The following is a 21,124-nucleotide window of genomic DNA, read 5'->3' as shown; positions in this document are numbered from 1 at the left end:
TATATTCAGGAAGTAATCTCCTGGGCCAATACATTCAAGAGTTCCATCTCTTGGGGAGGACTTAAATCCAGTCAGATAGTGGTTAGTTACACCCACAACTTTTGTGTCTTTATTGTGCCAGCATATCATGTAGACAGGCTACCCTTGTGGATTAAAGGGTTGGTAGTTTGATTGGTATTTACCTCTGTCCTCTGGTAGCCTGCAAAGTGCCTTCTGGTACCATGAACACCGGTCAGTAGGGGTGAAGTCTAGTTAGGAACTAGCATGACTTCTGTGTGTTCAGGGAAATTTGTGTTGTCTTTAGAAGCAGAGCCTTTCTGTCTGTCTGTGGAGAGCAATCAGTAGCCTTGGCCTTATCCTGGTTGTTGTTCTGGGCTTCCATAGGGTCCCTTTAGCCAGGAACTTAGTTAGATGTAACCCGTTTCTGGCACTGGAGGTTTCACTTGGTGGTGAGAGATGTCTAGTTGGGGCTTTGTTTCCCCCATTGTTTTGTGATCTTATTTATATATGTATATATTTTAAGAAGCTTTTGTTGTAGTAGGTTTCTGTATGACTCTTTAAATGGCCCTTAGGATTAGTTGTCCCTCTCTGGATTCCTTCCTTACCCTTCTCTTACCCTCTCTGTTTATTTCTCCCATCCAGTCCCCTCCTTCTTCTCTGTCTTTCCATAACTATACATTCTATTTTACCTTCCTTAGGAGTTCCTTCTCTTCCCCCTAACTCCTTAACTTTTGTGGTTATACAGATTGTAACATCCCCATTGAAGGCTTAAAAGTTAACATCCATGTATAAGAGAATGCATACCACATTTATCTCTTTGGGTCCGGGTTGCGTTACTCAGTCAGAATGATTTTTCCAACTCTATCCATTTACCTGTGACCTTCATGATTTCATTTTTTTTAAACAGCTGAAAAATACTAAGAACTATGTAAATGTACTATATTTTCGTTATCTATTCATCTGTTAATGGCCATTTATGCTGTTATGAATAGAGCAGCAATGAACATGGTTGAGCTAGCATCTCTCTAGTGGGATGTGGAGCTCTTTGGGTATGTGCCCTTCTTAGAGTTACTTTTGCTGTGACGAAACACCATGACCAAAGCAATTTGAGAAGGAAAGGGTTTATTTGGCTTATACTTCCACATCAGAGTTCATTATCAAAGGAAGTCATGACCAGACCTCAGTCAGGGCAGGAACCTGTGGGGAGGAGTGCTTTTTACTGACTTGCTCTCCATCATTTCTCAGCCTGCTTTTCTTATGGACCCAGAACCACTGCCCTCGGGAGGCTGGGCCCTCCCCCATCAGTCGCTAATTAAGAAAATGCCCTACAGGTTTTCTTACAGCCTGGTCATAGAGAAGCATTTTCTTAGGTGAGGCGTCCTCCTTTCTGATGACTCTGACGAATTGACCTAAAACTAGTCAGCACGATGCCCAAGAGTGGTGTGGTGGTTTGAAGAAAAGGCCCCCAAAGGGAGGGGGTGGCACTGTTAGGAGGTGTGGTTTTATTGGAGTGGGTGTGGCCTTGTTGGAGTAAGTGTGTCATTGAGATCTCATGTATACTCAAACTTATGTACGGGTCTTCAGTTTGATTACATTAATCAATGAGTTTGTTTTTATGCCAGCACTATGCTTTTATTATTATTATTATGATGATGATGATGATAGCTCTGTAGAATTACTTGAAGTCAGAGGTGATGATACCTTCAGCAGTTTTCTTATTATTCAGGATTGTTTTAGCTATGTGTAGCACGAATTCTAATTGTTCCTAATAATAAAAAATTGGAGTCAGATATTAGGGGTGAAAGCTGAAGGATCAGAGAAACAGTGTGGCCAGCCACGAGAGTTCTTACCAGTGCTCAGACCAGAGGAGCGGTCCTGTCCTCAGACAGCCTCTTCATCCTCAGACTGACTCTCCATCCTGCATCCTCAGACAGCCTCTTCATCCTCAGACAGCCTCTTCATCCTCAGACTGCCTCTTCATCCTCAGACTGCCTCTTCATCCTCAGACTGCCTCTTCATCCTGCATCCTCAGACTGCCTCTCCATCCTCAGACTGCCTCTTCATCCTGCATCCTCAGACTGCCTCTCCATCCTCAGACTGCCTCTCCATCCTGCATCCTCAGACTGCCTCTTCATCCTCAGACTGCCTCTTCATCCTGCATCCTCAGACTGCCTCTCCATCCTCAGACTGCCTCTTCATCCTGCATCCTCAGACTGCCTCTTCATCCTCAGACTGCCTCTTCATCCTGCATCCTCAGACTGCCTCTTCATCCTGCATCCTCAGACTGCCTCTCCATCCTCAGACTGCCTCTTCATCCTGCATCCTCAGACTGCCTCTCCATCCTCAGACTGCCTCTTCATCCTGCATCCTCAGACTGCCTCTTCATCCTGCATCCTCAGACTGCCTCTCCATCCTCAGACTGCCTCTTCATCCTGCATCCTCAGACTGCCTCTTCATCCTGCATCCTCAGACTGCCTCTCCATCCTCAGACTGCCTCTTCATCCTGCATCCTCAGACTGCCTCTCCATCCTCAGACTGCCTCTTCATCCTGCATCCTCAGACTGCCTCTCCATCCTGCATCCTCAGACTGCCTCTTCATCCTCAGACTGCCTCTTCATCCTGCATCCTCAGACTGCCTCTCCATCCTCAGACTGCCTCTTCATCCTGCATCCTCAGACTGCCTCTTCATCCTGCATCCTCAGACTGCCTCTCCATCCTCAGACTGCCTCTTCATCCTGCATCCTCAGACTGCCTCTTCATCCTCAGACTGCCTCTTCATCCTGCATCCTCAGACTGCCTCTCCATCCTCAGACTGCCTCTTCATCCTGCATCCTCAGACTGCCTCTTCATCCTGCATCCTCAGACTGCCTCTCCATCCTCAGACTGCCTCTTCATCCTGCATCCTCAGACTGCCTCTCCATCCTCAGACTGCCTCTTCATCCTGCATCCTCAGACTGCCTCTTCATCCTGCATCCTCAGACTGCCTCTTCATCCTCAGACTGCCTCTTCATCCTCAGACTGCCTCTTCATCCTCAGACTGCCTCTTCATCCTCAGACTGCAATGAGCTTCTGTTTCCTCCCGCCTTCTATTCCTCTCTCCACCCAGCCATATCACTCCTGTCTCGACCTCCCTAGTTCTGGGATTAAAGGCATGGGGTCCCAAGTGCTGGATCACCTTTGTGTGAGCTCTGTTTCTCTTTTATAGTGAATCAATTTCATGTAGCCCAGGGTATCGTTGAACTAACAGAGATCTGTCAGCCTCTGTCTCCCAAGTTCTGGGATTAAGGGTGTGCACCACCGCCTGGCCTCTAGTGGTTTAGCTCTGCACTCTGATCTTCAGGCAAGATTTATTTGTTCAAACACAAACAAAATATCACCACAGCTATGGTGGATATTTGTGTTTCCATATGAAGATGCCTTTTTAAAATATTTCTGTGAAGAATTGGAATTTTGATGAGGATTGCAGATTGCATTTAATCTGTAGATTGCTTTTGGTAGGATGGCCATTTTCATAATATTAAACCTACTAATCCATGAACATTGGAGCTCTTTCCATCCTCTGATATCTTCTTCAATTACTTTCTTCAATGTCTTAAAATATTTATTATACAAGCCTTTTACTTTCTTGGTTAGAGTTGGGCATATATATCTATATATCTATATGTATATGTAGATATAGATACATACATAGTCATACTACACACACACACACACACACACACACACACACTACCTTTCACCTATGCTTAAATACATTGATTAGAGTTTTTATGGTAGAAGGATTTCTGTTTTTTTAGTTAACTTATGTTCAGTAGCATTTGATTTATTTTTTAATGATTTTTGTGGGGATTTAACTCAGGGTCTTGGGCTTGGTGGTCCAGAGATGCTATTTAGATCAGATGCCCCCCTCTTTTAGCAACACAGCACAGAAGTCGAACACTTGACAGACGTTCTTAAGGAAAAGAATAAAGAGAACAAGAGAATGAGGTCCTCGTTCGATGCCCTGAGAGAACTGAATGATAACCTAAGAAAACAGGTAAGACCTACTTCATGTGTATTAGATGCTAAGACTTAAGGCTTATGTTTAAGAAATTTAAGTCAGTCTTACATCATTTCAGCTAGAATTTTATTAAATTTCTTAGCTTTATTGTAAGATTCTTGTAAACATAAATAAAATATTAAAATCCTTGCTTCTTTTTCATCTATTTTGACAAATAGCTGATATATTTGGCAGTTTAAAAAATGAAAATAAGTCGGGTGGTGGTGGCGCATGCCTTTAATCCCAGCACTCGGGAGGCAGAGGCAGGTGGATCTCTGTGAGTTCGAGACCAGCCTGGTGTACAAGAGCTAGTTCCAGGACAGGCTCCAAAACCACAGAGAAACCCTGTCTCGAAAAACCACAAAAAAAAAAAAAAGAAAGAAAGAAAAGAAAAGAGCTTTACTAGATTGACAGCAAGCACAGGGACTGGAGAGATGGCGTAGTGGTTATAAGCCCTGACTACTCTTCCAGAGGACTGGGTTCAGCTCCAAGCACCCACAGGGAGGTTCACAACTGTCTGTAACTCTAGTTTTAGGGAATCTGATGCCCTCAGGCACTGCATGCCTATGGTGCCCAGACATCATACAGGTAGAATACCCATTGTCTTAGGTTTTTATTGCTGTGAAGAGACACCATGACCACAGTAACTCTTGTAAATAAATACAGTTAATTGGGGGTGGCTTACAGTTCAGAGGTTTATTCTATTATTGTCATGGCGGGAAGTATGTGTCATGGAGGCAGACATGGTACTTGAGAGGTAGCTGAGAGTTCTACATCTTGATCAACAGGCAGCAGGAAGAGAATGAGCCGATAGGTAGGTGTAGGCGGGGACCGCTTGTTGGTCTCCCAGTGCATTTTCTGCCAAAGCATATCCTCCCATCAGGCTTTTCAGACCCTACGTCATCCTTGTTGCTTTCCTCTTGCTGTGCTGAAATACGAAGTTCAGGGAGGCGCTCCGTCAGGGTGGGAAAGTCACGTGGCAGGAGCTGGAGGAGGCAGCTGGTGACCTTGCGTCTGTACTCAAGCAGAGAGCTTTTCTGTAGTCTATGATTGCAGATTGTTGACAGTTGTCACTGGCCTTCACAGGAGTTTTGCAATGTTCTAGAGTGAAATGGGATTTTTTTTTTTTTTTGGCTTTTTTGTTACACTGCTCAGTTAAGTGTTTGGAAAGATTACATAATATGTTGAGAAATCCTTCATATCAAAATAGTTTACAATGTCTATTGAAATGTGTAATTTTCTCCTTCCTTAGCTAAATGAAGTAAGTGAAGAAAATAGGAAGATGGAGATTCAGGCCAAAAGGGTTCAAGCTCGTCTAGATAACCTACAGGTAAGTTGCCTGCTTGTTTTCTGAGTTATTGTTTTTACAATTTTTTTTTTTTAGAGCGAGTATATGCCGTGTGTGTGCGGCTGCCCCACAGAGACCAGAGAGGGCATTGAGCTCCTGGAGCTAGAATTGCAGGCAGCTGTGAACTGCCTAACTGATGTCTGGTCTTCCAAGAGCAGTACCTTCTCTTAACTGTGAGACACCTCTCTAGTCCCTGTTATAATTTTTAAATTAGTTAATTATTTTATGTTGTTATGCCCAAGTTCCTGGTACCCAAATGAATTCATGGAGCTGGATTTCTGATGCAAATTACATGAGGGTTTTTAATTTAAACTCAAGTTTGGACCAACACCTTTTCAGCACTCCGGCAAGGTGGGTGCAGAGATTATGGCAGGGAGCCCTGGGAAGGTAGAACTTTTAAAGGGGAAACACTGTAATCAGGGGAGTTCATGTCCTGATGTTTTGGGATTGGGTAAGGAAGGCATAGGGTAAGGTACTTTCTGAAACCATTGGTCAGTTTTTGGGCATGAAAACCTAAGAGCCATAAATTACTGACAAGGTATCTTCAAGGACAGGATGCCTCCCAAGAACATCTGTCCCTGTCTCTCTAACTATTTTTAGGGTATCTGTTTAAATTTCTGCCATCACTGCACATTTCTGGAGCTGTGATTTCCCACCTCCACCTCATTATATGGCTCAAGATAGAGCCCCTCTTTAAAATGGAGTTTGCAAAGTCAGGTCCTCACAGTGTGTGTGAGTGTTGTCTGCAGGTATGTGCACAATGCCTGTGCCCATGAGAGTCAGAAGGGGCATTGTATCCCCTAGAACTGGAGTTAGAGATGGCTGTGGGCCACCATGTAGTTGCTGGGAATTGCACCCGGCTCCTTTGGAAGAGCAGCTAGTGCTCTTAATCACTGAGCCATCCCTTTAGCCCTGTCTTGAATTTTTCAGTGATTTGCTTGCTTTTTCTAATTCATGACTATGTGCATTGGCAGAGGAAGTATGAGTTTATGACAGTACAGAGACTGAAAGGAGAATCCCACACTGCTCAAGAAGTGAAAAGTCTAAAACAAGAAAAGGTACCAGTTTCTAAACCTTTCAAGGTATGATATTAAAATTCCTCTAATAGAGAGCCAAGAAATTTTCTTTTAACATTTAATCATTTTTCTTTCTATTTTAAGCAAAAATATATATTTTGTTTTGTTTTGAAATAATTCATCTTAATTATTTTATAGAGAAACATCTTAATTGGTTTTTTTCTTTCTTTTCCTTTCTTTTTTACATTCTTTCTTTCTTTTTTTTTTGGGGGGGGTTAGTTTTTCAAGATAGGGTTTCTTTGTGTTGCTTTGGAACCTGTCCAGGAACTTACTCTATAGACCAGGGCAGCCTCAAACTCACAGAGATCAGCCTGCCTCTGCTTCCCATGTGCTGGGATTAAAGGCGTGCGCCGCCACCGCCTGGCCTTAATAGGTTTTCTATATTGTGATAATAGGTTTCTCAGCCCACACAGTAAGACAGATCAAGCTGAATTGGAAAGTTAAAGAATAAGTTTATTTGAGCAAAGCAACTCCCGGGTGAGTTCTCCAGTCCCAGAGATTGAGGCAGGAGAAGTCACATGCGGGAACTAAAGCAGGGAGCTTCTGTATCGTGTAGGCAACAGGTGGTGCTGTGTCTGCCACAAGCTGGGTTTGTGCCCAGGGGAGGAACTGCCACAGCCACCAAGAATGCAGAACTGGGCTGGTCAGCTCCTTTTCTTTGTTGGCGATTCTCTGAGAGAGTGGGGGGGGGGAGGGGATTCACATGTGTATATTCTATGAAGGGATATATGGGATAGAGTGGGGGGGAATTCACATGTGTATATTCTATGAAGGTATATATGGGATAGAGTGGGGGGATTCACATGTGTATATTGTATGAAGGGATATACAGGATAGAGTGGGGGGAGAATTCACATGTGTATATTGTATGAAGGTATATATGGGATAGAGTGGGGGGATTCACATGTGTATATTGTATGAAGGGATATACAGGATAGAGTGGGGGGAGAATTCACATGTGTATATTGTATGAAGGGATATACGGGATAGAGTGGGGGGAATTCACATGTGTATATTCTATGAAGGGATACACGGGATAGAGTGGGGGGATTCACATGTGTATATTCTATGAAGGGACATACGGGATAGAGTGGGGGGGGATTTACATGTGTATATTGTATGAAGGGATATACGGGATAGAGTGGGGGGAATTCACATGTGTATATTCTATGAAGGGATACACGGGATAGAGTGGGGGGATTCACATGTGTATATTCTATGAAGGGACATACGGGATAGAGTGGGGGGGGAGAATTCACATGTGTATATTGTATGAAGGGATACACGGGATAGAGTGGGGGGGAATCACATGTGTATATTCTATGAAGGGATATACGGGATAGAGTGGGGGGGGATTCACATGTGTATATTGTATGAAGGGATATACGGGATAGAGTGGGGGGGGGAATCACATGTGTATATTCTATGAAGGGATATACGGGATAGAGTGGGGGGGGATTCACATGTGTATATTCTATAAAGGGATACACGGGATAGAGTGGGGGGATTCACATGTGTATATTGTATGAAGGGACATACGGGATAGAGTGGCTTGTAGGCTGTGACCAAGAAGTCCGACAATGGCTGATAGTTGTCCTGTCTGCGAGGCAGCAATCTTGATCTTGTGCTGGTTCCTAGGAGCTGCTGGTCTTCAGTCTACGTCGGAATCTGTAGAGAAGTAGGCTCTAATACCAATGAAGCATTGCCTCAATAGCAGGATAGTGAACTTGCCAAGAGAGTGAGGTCAAGCAGGGACAAAGCAAAACTTCCCGTCCTATGTCTTTTTATTTTGGCTGCCACCAGGTGTGGCCCAGACTTTCAGAGGGTCTTTCAACTTCAAGTGATCCACTCAAGAAAATCCCTCACGGGGGCTGGAGAGATGGCTCAGTGGTTAAGAGCATTGCCTGCTCTTCCAAAGGTCCTGAGTTCAATTCCCAGCAACTACATGGTGGCTCACAACCATCTGTAATGAGGTCTGGCGCCCTCTTCTGGCCTTCAGGCATACAGACAGGATATTGTATACATAATAAACAAACAAACAAATAAATAAATAGAAAGAAAGTCCCTCACAAGTGTGCCCTGCTGCTTGGGTTTGAATGTATCTTTATTTTTTTATGGGACGAAGCAAAGGTCACACTCATCTATACTAGTATTCTACACTTTTGCTATATTCCAGACCTTAATCTTACTATTTTTTTTCCCCTGTTTTGATAGGCTCTCAGAGAATAGAGTTTCCAGGAAAAGAAAGTTACACCTCATGTTAATATCAGTTTATTATTACAAAAAACCTAAGTTTTGTAGGAAGAAAATATAAAATACTACAATAGAAATTCTTAAGTTTTGGGAATCATTAAGTCTGTTTTGTTCGACTTTTGTTTAAGACAGACTGGTTCAGGCTGTTGAATTAAAGCCATTGTTTTTTTTTTTTTACATTTTTGTGTTATCAAGCTTAAATAATTTTAATGACAATTATTTTAAAATAGCTGGGTATGATGGCTCATGACTTTAATCCCAGTACTCAGGAGGCAGAGACAGGCAGATCTGTGAGTTCGAGGTCAGTGTGGTCTACATAGTGAGTTTCAGGACAACCAAGCCACACAGAGAAAACCTATCTCAAAAAAACAAAAATTTTTTTTTCTTGTTTTCGAGGTAGGGTCTCACTGTGTAAGGCTAGTTTGGCCTTAAACTCATTATCTGCTGGCATCAACTTGTTTGGTGCTGGGATGGGGTTATAGTCTAGGGCCACTATAATATAGCCACTGGAAATTTTTTACTATAGTAACAAAATATACTTTTATTTTTCTAATTATGATGAATTTACGAGTCTTAGCAGGCATTTAATGTTTTTAATACAGTTGGCAATATTTGACGTGGAATTTATTTTAGGTAAATACCTAAACACTTGTCTAAAAATAATTTAGGTAAGTTATTCTATAACCACCAAATTTAAAGCTTTCTTTTTAGTTTGTATGGGTTTCGAACTGCAGTCATGTTTGATTCAATGTTTGATCAACAGACAGCACTCAATGGACAAGTGTATGAACTGTTAACTATTTTCATGGACTGGATATCAGACCACCATCTTAACAAAGTGGAGCTCGAAGAACCTGGTGTGGACGGTGAAAAACCATCATTCAAACCTTCCCAGAGAAGTGACATTCAAGAGAAGTGTGTAAAGGTTGGTGTTTAAGATTCACTTATTTTTATTTTACCCATGTAAATGTTTTGTGTGTATGCATGTAAGTGCCACATGTGTGCCTGGTGTCTGTGGAGGCCAGAAGAGGGTGTCGGATCCCCTGGAGCCAGTGTTAGTGCTTCAGACACGACCTGGGTGCTTTTAACCGCTGAGTGTTTCTCCAGCTCCCAAGGTTTTGGTTGTTTTGTTGTTAATTCGAAGTACATGAAGATTAAATAAGGAAAAGTTTTTGGTATTTTTATTTACTTGTTTTATTTTAGTTTTTAAAAACTACATTTGTTTATTTAATTGGGGGAGTACCCACCTCTGTACAGGTATGGAGGTCAGAGGACAACTGTCTGCAGTCGGTGAACCCCAACAGTGGAGCTCAGGTTCTCAGGCTTGGTGACAAGCTCCTTTACTAAGCCATCTCACTGGCTCTGGTATTTTCATTCTTCAATTAGATTTGTATATTTTATTTTATGTGAGTATTTTGCCTGTGTGTGTGTATGTGCACCACATGCATATGTGGTGCTTGCAGAGGTCAGAAGAGTCAGAAGAGGTCAGAACACTGCTCTAGAACTTGAGTTACAGATGACTGTGAACCACTCTCTGATGCTAGGAATTGAACCCCAGCCCTCTACAAAAGCAAGAGCACTGAGACAAGACGTGCTCTTAACCACTGAGCCATTTGTCCAACCCCAACTTTCTGACATGCTTCTAAGTGGAAAATGCTGCAAGGGTTTTGTTTGTGAGGCAGGTTCTCAGGAACTTCGGCTGTCCTCAGATTCACTCTGCGGTTGAGGATGGTGCTGAATTTAGGATCCGCTTGTCACTGCTTCCCTGTTTTGGGATTATAACTATGTGCTTCTGTATTTGACTTAGGAGCATATTTTTGCTAGAAAATTGTCTGTACCAACAGTTTTTAACTTGATTCATCCCAGACCTCAGTATTAATTCATGCTGAATTGGAAAGGCTTGTTTTATGTGTATGCATGTTTGCCTATATACATGTGTGTGCTGAACGCATACAGTGCTCAGGGATCTAGAACTGGGGTTACAGGCTGTCGTGGGCCACCCTGGGGTTCTGGGAACTAAACCCTTGTCCTCTGCAGCAGAAAGTACTCTTCTCCATCCAATCATCTAGCTAGCCGCTATATGTACATCTTTAATTTTTTTAAATTTTGGATGGTGTTGGAGATTAAATTCAGGGTCGACTTAGGTAGTGGCATTGTATTTGTAGTTTTATTAATATGATGTTTTTTTTAAAAGTAAAGACATGACCTTAATAAAATGCTTAAAAGTGCCAAAACTGCTATCTATTCAGTGATGTGAATAGTTCTTTTTACATACAGCTGTGGATTTGAAACCCATTGGGATAATTCTATTTTGTTAATTCTATTTGGGTAAAATCTCTGCTTTTAGGATTCTCATCATCAAAGGGAAGTATTTCCTAATGCTAATATCAGTGCTCAAGATTTATAACTAGTATGAAATGTCTTTAGAGTTTGATACTTTCTATAAACACTTAGAGAAAAGGACAGGTTTTGTCTGTTATTTTCAGGAATAATTTCATGGTTATTAAGTAGTTCAGGATTTTGAGTAAATTATATTCATCTTTTTAAAAAATCTTTGCGGGCTGGAGAGATGGCTCAGTGGTTAAGAGCACTGTCTGCTCTTCCAGAGGTCCTGAGTTCAATTCCCAGCAACCACATGGTGGCTCACAACCATCTGTAATGAGATCTGGCGCCCTCCTCTGGCGTGTGAGTATACATGGAGGCAGAAAGTTGTATATATAATAAATAAATATATTTTTAAAAAAATATTTGCTTCAAAACCTCTTTTGTGCTATGTAGACCAATGGCTGTAAAAATGCTCCCATTCTGACCTCTGGGACCTGTCAGTATGTTCTGGTGCATAATGAAAAGGAGTGAAAACTGCCCGTCAGCTGTCCTTGGAACAGGGAGGTTCCCAGTTCCCAGCGGGTCCAGCACATTTAGTCTTTGACCTGGAAAGGAAGAGTTAGAAGAATAGGTTGAGGACTCAGTGCATCATTGCTGGCATTGACGATGGACCAAGGAGGGAAACGCGCACTGGGAAGGAGACAGTTCTGGGGGCTGGATACCGTCCGTTGCTCAGTCAGCATAGATCTGCAGTAGATCTGCAGAACTGCAGAGAACTGAGCTCTGCTTGCAGCTTGAATGAGTAAGGAGTGAATCTTCCCCTCGGCCTCCAGAAACACAACCAGGGTGGCAGATATCTTAATCTTGAGCAGCTAAGGCCTCCATCAGACCTAAGTGTTGTTTAAACATACTTTGTGATACTTTATTAGACCTATAATAGGACACATTTTATTTAGAATTTTTAACATCTGTATAAACTATGTCTCTATAGGAAGCTCAAAGTAAGAAGGGAATTCATGAACTGTCTCAAATATAATTTTAAAAATGAAATCTGAACTGGACCTGGTAGCACACGCCTTTAAAATCCTTGTACCCAGGAGGCAGAGGCAGGTGGATCTGAGTCTGAGTCTAGCCTAGGCTACATATTAATTTTCACACAAACCAGGGAAATATGGTAAGACCTTACGTCAAAAAGAAAAGAAAAGGAAAGAAAAAAGAAAACCAAAAATTTTACACTAATTTAATAATTTACTTATCTCATATCTGACTCAGATTCATTTTATCTTCATGAATAGTCTCAATAGACTTAAAACAGCATGAGAAAAACACATTGCCACTTGCTAGGGCGCCTCTGTGAGCATGGGAGCAGCTCTTGCAGCAGACCCTGGTGAGCCCCTAGTGCTGGCACAAAGTACTGGACAGTCATAATGGAGAAACAAAGACTCTCAGATAAACAAAAGCTGAGGGGCTAATTAACCACTGTCCTACTGGAGGTACTGATGGGGATCTGCCAAGATGGAATGAACGCTCGCATAAGCCATATGAAAGAATAAATACAGTAAATACCAACCAATGTCGTAATTTTGATATAAAACATGTAATATGAAAACTGTAAAATTTTTAAAGAAATTCAAAATATCTAAATAATAAGCATACATATTTTTAAAGATTTCAGTTCCCTACTCCAAATTAATCTGCGTATTCAGGGTATTATCCAAATTTCAACTGGCTTCTTTGTAGAATGGATAGACCAGTCCTAAAAGTCATTTAGTTCATTTTTAGAAAATCATGGCGTTGGTTTCAGATATCTAAATATGCGGTGCTTTTTTTTCCCCCACCACCTTCAGCTTTTGCCTCTGATGACAGAGCAACTCCAGTGGATGCCATTTGTGAACGCCAAACTGCATGAGCCTTTTGTCAAGTTTATATATTGGTCTCTCAGGCAGCTGGATGCTGGGACACAGGTACTGACTCTATTTAGTATCGGTTCTCTTGGTTATGTTTCACAGAAACATAAATAGTGTTCCATGTGTGTGCAACCTGTTGGCTTTCATTTGAGAACAATGTTCTCTATAAAATACCATCCTAAGGTTTTGATAGGAACGGTATTCAGCTTGTGTACCAGTCTCACGTGCTGAGTCTTTCAGCATAGGAATTGTAACCACCTTTTCACTCATAGCTTTGTGCTTTTGCATTATTATATAATTTTTTCACAAAATTTATGTGTGGACTCTTCGATTTTTTTAACTATTTGAGTTCTTTTTTTTTTAATATTTATTTATTTATTGTGTATACAATATTCTGTCTGTGTGCATGTCTGCAGGCCAGAAGAGGGCACTAGACCTCTTTAAAGATGGTTGTGAGCCACCATGTGGTTGCTGGGAATTGAACTCAAGACCTTTGGAAGAGCAGGCAATGCTCTTAACCACTGAGCCATCTCTCCAGTCCTATTTGAGTTCTTGAGTGATTTTTTATGTATTGAATTTTTATGTGTATATGTTTATGGTGATAGCGTGTGTCTTAGAGTTTCTACTGCTGTGAAGAGACACCATGACCATGGCAGCTCTTATAAAGGACGACATTTAACTGAGAGGTTGAGATGGTGGCTTACAATAGAGAGGTTCAGTCCATTATCATCATGGTGGGGAGCATGGCGGTGTGCAGGCAGACATGGTGCTGGAGAAGTAGCTGAGAGTCCTGCATCTTGCAGGCAGTAGGAAATGGTCTGAGACACTGGGCAGTATCCTAAGCATAGGAAACCTCAAAACCGCCCCCACAGTGACACACTTCCTCTAACAAGGCCATACCCACTCCAACAAAGCCATACTTCCTAATAGTGGCACTCCCTATGAGATTATGGGGACCAATTACATTCATGTAGACATATAATTGATTAATAAGGGATTTTGGTCTTTGGTTTTTATGTTTTAAACCTTGTCTGGTAGCCACGTGGTGATAGTACACACCTTTAATCCCAGCACTTGGGAGGCAAAGGCAGGTGGATCTCTGCGAGTTCAAGGCCAATTTGGTCTATAAGAGCTAGTTCCAGGACAGGCTCCAAAGCTACAGAGAAGCTCCGTCTCGAAAAACAAAACCAAACCAACCAAACAAACCAACAAACCAAAATTAAAAAGCCTCGTCTGGTTTTATATCTATTTGATTTATAAAAATTGAAATCATCTCATCCTTTATATTTCTTAAGAATTTTTTAGGTGGTGTCTTAGTTTGGGTTTCCATTGCTCTGAAGAGACACCATGATCATGGTAACTCTTATAAAGGAAAACATTTATTTGGGGCTGGCTTACAGTTCAGAGGTTTAATCCATTATTGTCATGGTGAGAAGCATGGTAGCATGAAGGCAGACATGGTGCTGGAGAGGTTGCTGAGAGTTTCAGTAGTTTGTGCAGTGTGAGGAAATGAACCGCTTTGTCTTGTTGACAGATCTGTACATCTAGTATGTGGAATGTAAGGATGAAATGGAGACAGGCGCAGTGCATTTGGCTATTTGCGATCAGCTGCTGCGAGGTGACTGCTTTTAAAGTGGCCTTCTCTCTGATGTCCCTCAGCAATGTGGAGAATCTGTGGGCTTGCTTTTTCCTTACTTTTGGTTGCTTTTCCTAAATAGTTTTTTATTGATCTTTCAAAGAATCTTTTTTTTTTGTTTTATTTACTTTCTCCATTTTATATTCAGTTTAATTAATTTCTTCTCTCTTTATTTCCTTCTACTACTTCATTTTGTGAGTCTCTTGTTTCTAGGTTACTGAAATGAAAATTTAGATTATCGATTTAAGACTCTACAAGGATAACACTTTGTCCTTTTGTGTTATGTGCTAATGTTTGGATTGACACAGTGTCTTATTAGTCTTACTGTGTAGCCTTGCCTGGCCTTAGTTTACAGGTCTCCTGCCTCAGCCTCTTGAGTGCTGGGATGACAGTGCATGCCAGCATGCCAGCTTCTCTCTCTCTCTCTCTCTCTCTCTCTCTCTGTGTGTGTGTGTGTGTGTGTGTGTGTAGATATAGAGGACAGGTAGACATAAGGTATCTCCTGCAGTCACTCCACCTTGTTTATTTTTAATACTTACCGTTATTGTATATGTGTATATGCACAAAGTATGTGTGTGGGCGTGAGTGCCACAACATGTGTGTGGAGGTCAGAGGGCAGCTTTGTGGACTTGGTTCTCTCCTAGCTTTCTGTAAATCCCTGGCCAGGTCATGAGGCTTGTGGAACAAATGTTCCTCTGAGCGATCCTGTAAGCCCTCTACCTTTTTGAGACAGGGCCTCTCACTGAATCTGGAGCTTACTGGCTGATTAGAATGGCTGTCTACTGGTGCCCAGGGATCTGCTCATGTCTCCCGCTGCTAGCCCCCAGTGCTGGAGATCCACCCGAGGCTCTCGTGCTGTACAGCAGGCACGTGGCCACCCTAGGTATCTTCCTTATCCCACACATTTTGATATCTCTCATTTTCACTCATTTTTTAAAATATTTATTTTAATTTGTGTGCATGTATTTGTGGGTTCATACCAGAAGAGGGTGTCAAATCTCCTGGACCTGGAATTAAAAGCAGTTGTGAGTACACTGAGAGAAACAATTAATAAATGGGACTTCCTGAAACTGAGAAGCTTCTATAAAATAGCAAAGGACATGGTCAACAAGACAAAATGACAACCTATAGAATGGGAAAGATCTTTACCAAGCCTGCATTGGACAGAGGGCTGATCTCCAAAATATACAAAGAACTTAAGAAATTGTTCACCAAAAGAACAAATAATCCAATATATATATATATATATATATGGGGTACAGACCTTAATAGAGAACTCTCAACAGAGGAATCCAAAATGGCTGAAAGAAACTTTAGGAAATACTTGATATCCTTTGCCATCAGAGAAATGCAAACCAAAACAACTCTTAGATTCCATCTTAAACCTGTAAGAATGGCCAAGATCAAAAACACTGATGAAACTTATGCTGTAAAGGAAACACTCCTGCATTGCTGGTGGGAGTGCAAACTGGTACAGCCACTTTTGATATTATTATGGTGATTTTTCAGAAAAAATCTACCATAGGAAACAATCTTCCTCAAGACCCAACAATACTGTAACTTTTTGTGTATATACCCAAAGAGAGGATGCTCAATCATATCACAAGAACATGTACTCAACTATGTTCATAGCAGCATTGTTTGTCATAGCCAGAACCTGGAAACAACCTAAATGCCCTTCGACCGAAGAATGGGTAAGGAAAATGTGGTACACTTACACAGTGGAGTACAGCAGAAAAAAATGACATCTTGAAATTTGGAGGCAAATGGATGGATCTAGAAAACATTATTTTGAGTGAGGTAACCCAGACACAGAAAGACAGTTATCACATGTACTCACTTATAAGTGGCTTTTAAATATAAAGCAAAGAAAAACCAGCCTACAACTCACAATCCCAGAGAAGCTAAACAACAAAGAGGGCCCTAAGACAGACATACATGGATCTAATCTACATGGAAAGTAGAAAAAGACAAGATCTCCTGAGTAAATTGGGAGCATGGGGAACTAATAGGGGGAGGGCAAGGAAGGGAGTGGAGAAAAATATATAACTCAATTAAAAAGACAATTAAAAAAAAAGAAGCAGTTGTGAGCTGCCTGGCTGAGGTGCTGGGATCTGAATTGCAGTCCTGCAGAGCAGCAGAGGCTCACACTGCTGTGCCAGCTCTCCAGGCCCGTTGTTTACATCTCCTTACTAGTGTGCTAATTCCCTTGGAACTTCCTCTCTGCTGTGTGCGTTATTTAGAAGTTGGTTTTAGTTCTTTCTGTTTTTGTTTTGCTAATGTGGCTGTATTGTTGAAGTTGCTCTGTTGTTGACCAGGATGTTTTATACATGTTAACTGGTGGTATTTATAAGTTTTGTAGCCTCACTAATACTTAGTCTAGTTCTACTCTCAATAGTTGAGGGTAGTGTGTTGAAGCCTGAACATTTGTGTCTCTCTTATGATCTGGTTTTGTCTCACATTGAAGAATTAACCTAAAAATTTTTATGTGTGTGATGTGTGTATGCCCTACTTACATGCAGTGCCCATGGAGACCAGAAGAGGGCATCTGACTCCCTGGAGCTGGAGTTAGAGACAGCTGTGAGCTGCCATTGTGGTGCTGGAAACCAAACCTGGGTCCTGTACCAGTACAGGCATTGCTCTTAAGAGTCAGGCTACCTCTCCAGCCTGTTTCATATTTTACAGCTTTTTTCGTTGGGATTATTGTGCCTTCTTGGTTTTCATTATGTAATTTTCCTTTTCTTTTCTTATTTATTTATTTATTTGTTTATTTGTTTATTTATTTATTTATTTTTGAGACAGGGTTTCTCTGTATAACAGCTTTGGTTGAGACCAAACTAGCCTTGAACTCACAGAGATCCACTTGCCTCTGCCTTCTGAGTGCTGAGATTAAAGGATATGCTACCACTGCTCAGCTTTAAAAATTTTTTGAATGATGCAAGTTTTAATTATTTTAGACTTGAAAATAGAAACATTCCACATGCTATTAAAAATACCTACTTTTCCTCAGGAATACTAAAATCTTATGTACAATACATTTAAATCTGATTGCATTGTTCATGCCACTCACTGCCCAATCATTTGATACCCCAAATCTCAGAATATCTGTTTCTAGTTTTGCGTGTACAAATGTGTTATCCATATTGCAGTATCAGTGCTGAGCTTAGAATCAATGTACAAATCCTCATGAAGATGTGGAAAAGCATTATGAACATCAGTAAGAAAAGCTGGAAGAATTAGATCTCAACATAGAAACTTTTAAGTTATTTCTAAGTCTTGCTTAAGCATTCTCCTTTTCAGTAGTTTGAAATGGTTTCCTTTTTGTTCGAGTCATGAAAAGTCTGTGGAAGACATCAGAGCCCATGTAGAAATACCTTACTCTGTACCTTTATTTCTGTTTTGTCCATTTTCTAGTCGAAATTTATTCTGTGAGACTTCTCCATGATCCTGACCAGTATTTTTTTCTTGGGGGTAGTTACAGTGAAACATGAAGAAGCAAGTCCTTCTGCATCCTTGCCCAGGGGTAGTCTAGGCAGGTCTGGTCTGGGGCTGAGGCACTGTGTGCTCGGTCTGTGCTGCACTGGAGATGCCCTCTGTTCCCTCTGTGCAGCATTGCTTAGTGAGCTTCCTGCTGACTTCATCCTTTCGTCGGGGCCTCTGAGAAAACCCTGGGTTGGCCTGGCCCCCAACAGGGAAAGCGGTGAACTCAGAGTCCAGCTCTCTTCTTTTGACATTTCTCTATGCCAGATTTAACCTGATCTTAGTTTCTTAGGAAAACATTTCAAGAAAAGAAGTTCATACTTGGTTTTTAAACGTTAATTATACAGTTTTAATTCTAATTTTGCATATTTTCAAGTCTATTTTCATAAATATTTGCTTTAGTGCTTACATTTGATCAAGTATTTAAAAAGATGATTGTGTATATATCTAACAGCATTCAGCTATGACGTCAACATTGAGGAGACTGGGTGAAGACATATTTAAAGGGGTGGCCATTAAAGGAACCCAGGATAATTCTGTCGAGCATTTTGTGGATAACAAACCAAAGACAGCAGCGTTCTTCAAGAGCTCCAACTTGTCACTGAGGTTTTTATCAACTCTGATTGTCCTTAAAACAGTCACTCAAGGTAAGCTTCTAGAGTGCTCACTGAGTAGTGTTCGTTAAACATTTATGAGAGAATATTATATAATAAAGCAATCCTTTTATAGTCAAGTATCTTCAGCCTTTCCAGAATGTTGGTTTTCTTAGATCGCGTTTCTATGTGCGCTTTGCCGCCTTTGCATCTGTCACGTAAGTTAACGTCGTGTTGTTTCCACCAGAGAAGGGAACAGGAAAGGCAGCCCTGTAGGAACATATTTGGCCACCATTGGATTTGTAGATAAAGTTTCTCCTGTGGCCACACTCGTCTGCCATGGATCATTACGACTGTTTCTACCCTGGAACTCGCTCTTGAAAAGGCATTATTAGCCCAGAATCAAATTCACCACAGACCTGATTTAGAAACTTTTCTATTCACACACACACACACACACACACACACACACACACACACACACACTGTTTTAGCAGGCAGTCCATAACCTCACACTAAAAATATGTATATTTACAAGAGGTAAGTAAAGTCAAAATTAGGGTCTCAAAGCTACTCTGTTGTCAAGGAGAATATTCAAAGTCATATATCAGCATATATCAAAGCATCATCTAATGCAGTGGTTCTCACCCTTCATAATGTCGCAACCCCGTTAATACAGTTCTTTGTGTTGTGATGACTTCCAGCCATAAAATTATTTCATTGCAACTTCGTTGTTGTAGTTTTGATACTGTTACAAATCATATTATAAATGTCTGATTTGGCAGGATATCTGATACATGACACCCTTGAAAAGGTCACAACAGGTTGAGAACTATTGAGTGAATTAAATGTAATGTTTATTCTTTTTAAAAATTTATTTTTGTTGTTTTATTAATGGGGGGAGCATATGTGGTATGTCACACACATGGAGGTCAGAAGACAGTCTGTGGAAATTAGTTTTCTCCTTCTACCATTCCTAACTTTGTGGGATGGGGCAAAAATAATGTTCAAAGGCACTGAATGCCTTTAGAACAAAGGGGAGGGCAGTGAAGCAAATAAAAAATATAAGATTATACTCAGCAGAAGTTCTTGAAAATATGAAAAGTAATAGAGAAAAATGAGTGAAGACCAAAACTTTTTCCTGGAGAAAACTACTAAGCTGTTTCATCTCTAGTGAGGCTGAGGAAGAAGGAAGAGAAGGAAGAGAAGCAAGAAAAGCACTGATTGCAGAAACAAGGGTGACTTAGCAGGGCTCAAAAGAATGGAGGAGTGTGCTAGCTAAGTTAAAGCCAGCACACTACACTTCTGAGGAAATGGGATATTATTTCAAAGATATAAAATACTAAATCTCTTAACCTGAAAGTCCCCGTGTCTGCATAGAAGTTGAATTTGTAGTTGCAAAGTTTCCCTTCAGGAAAATTACAGCCACAGATGGTTTTATTTGGGAGTTATACCAAGTATTCAGTGGAAAATTTCTAGAACAACAACAAAAATAATGAAGTGTTTATAAACATGTGAGAGACAAAAGACACTGAAACTACAAAACTGTGGAGAAACCGAAGGTCAAACATGTAGACACTCTAAGCAGACACACCTTGTTCATGGGTCAGGAAGTTTAGTGAATTTTGTTTTTGTTTTTTGAGACAGGGTTTGTCTGTGTAGCCCTCGCTTTCTGGAATGCTCTCTGTAGACCAGGCTGGACTTGAGCGCACAGAAATCCACCTGCCTCTGCCTCCCAAGTGTTAGAGTTAAAGGCGCACACCACCACTGCCCAGGAAGATTAATGTCAAGGTAACAATTCTTTCCAAATGGTGATTATGGCTTCCTAGTGATCAGAATGATGTTAAGTTCTTAGTTAGAAACTGATGAGCAGATTTCAAAGTTCATACAGAAACCTTTTGGGTTTAGAGTCCTTAAACACAGATTTGTTTTATTCTACATGACTTCAAAAGAGTATGGTATTGGTGAAAAGCCAGACTCAGTGGGACAGAGTGGATCATCTGAAACAGACCTGCACATTATGGCAGCTTATTTTCAGCCAGTCGCCCACACAGTTCAGTATGGCCAGGGACAGTCCTTTCTGAAGATGGCCTAGAGTGAAGTGTGTCATATGTGGATGGTGGCAGGAGGGATGGGAAACGACCTTCTGCCTTCACACACAACAAAAACCTCAAAACTGAAACGGAGAAGCTGGAACTATAAACTTCAGGAAGAAAACATAGGAGGTTATGTTACTAAGTTTGGATTTGGCATAGAAGTTTTTTTTTTCCTATTTGATACAGGGTGTCATATAACCCAGACTAGCTTCAGATTTTCTGTGCAGCCAAGGGTGGCCTTGAACTTATTACGCAATTCAGGGCAATCTCACGATTATGGAAAGCCTCTCGATTACGGGAATTATAGGTGTGTGCCAACACATCAAGAAAAATCATCTTAAACAGCCATAATAGTCTTGATTTAGGAAAAG

At 41.1% G+C, this 21,124-nt stretch overlaps 1 protein-coding gene across 7 annotated transcripts in view; it reads left to right on the top strand.

Annotated features, from left to right (window-relative positions):
• The window catches only part of Ccdc138 (coiled-coil domain containing 138), a 48,856-nt gene that overhangs the window by 13,940 nt on the left and 13,792 nt on the right, over positions 1 to 21,124 (top strand). For 5 of the 7 annotated variants that reach the window (XM_075980222.1, XM_075980229.1, XM_075980223.1 and 2 more), the window contains exons 8-13: positions 3,917 to 4,036; positions 5,292 to 5,369; positions 6,362 to 6,469; positions 9,480 to 9,641; positions 12,889 to 13,005; positions 18,519 to 18,711. In XM_075980222.1, coding sequence (XP_075836337.1) covers positions 3,917 to 4,036; positions 5,292 to 5,369; positions 6,362 to 6,469; positions 9,480 to 9,641; positions 12,889 to 13,005; positions 18,519 to 18,711 — 778 coding nt within the window. The remainder of the gene's footprint in view (positions 1 to 3,916; positions 4,037 to 5,291; positions 5,370 to 6,361; positions 6,470 to 9,479; positions 9,642 to 12,888; positions 13,006 to 18,518; positions 18,712 to 21,124) is intronic. The other 2 variants (XM_075980226.1, XM_075980227.1) reach the window with 2 other exon arrangements.

This window comes from Microtus pennsylvanicus, chromosome 7 (genome assembly GCF_037038515.1).
Source record: "Microtus pennsylvanicus isolate mMicPen1 chromosome 7, mMicPen1.hap1, whole genome shotgun sequence".
NCBI classification, from domain to species: Eukaryota; Metazoa; Chordata; class Mammalia; order Rodentia; family Cricetidae; genus Microtus; species Microtus pennsylvanicus.
The sequence above is the reverse complement of the archived record's forward strand: the minus strand, read 5'-3'. Positions and strand labels throughout refer to the sequence as shown.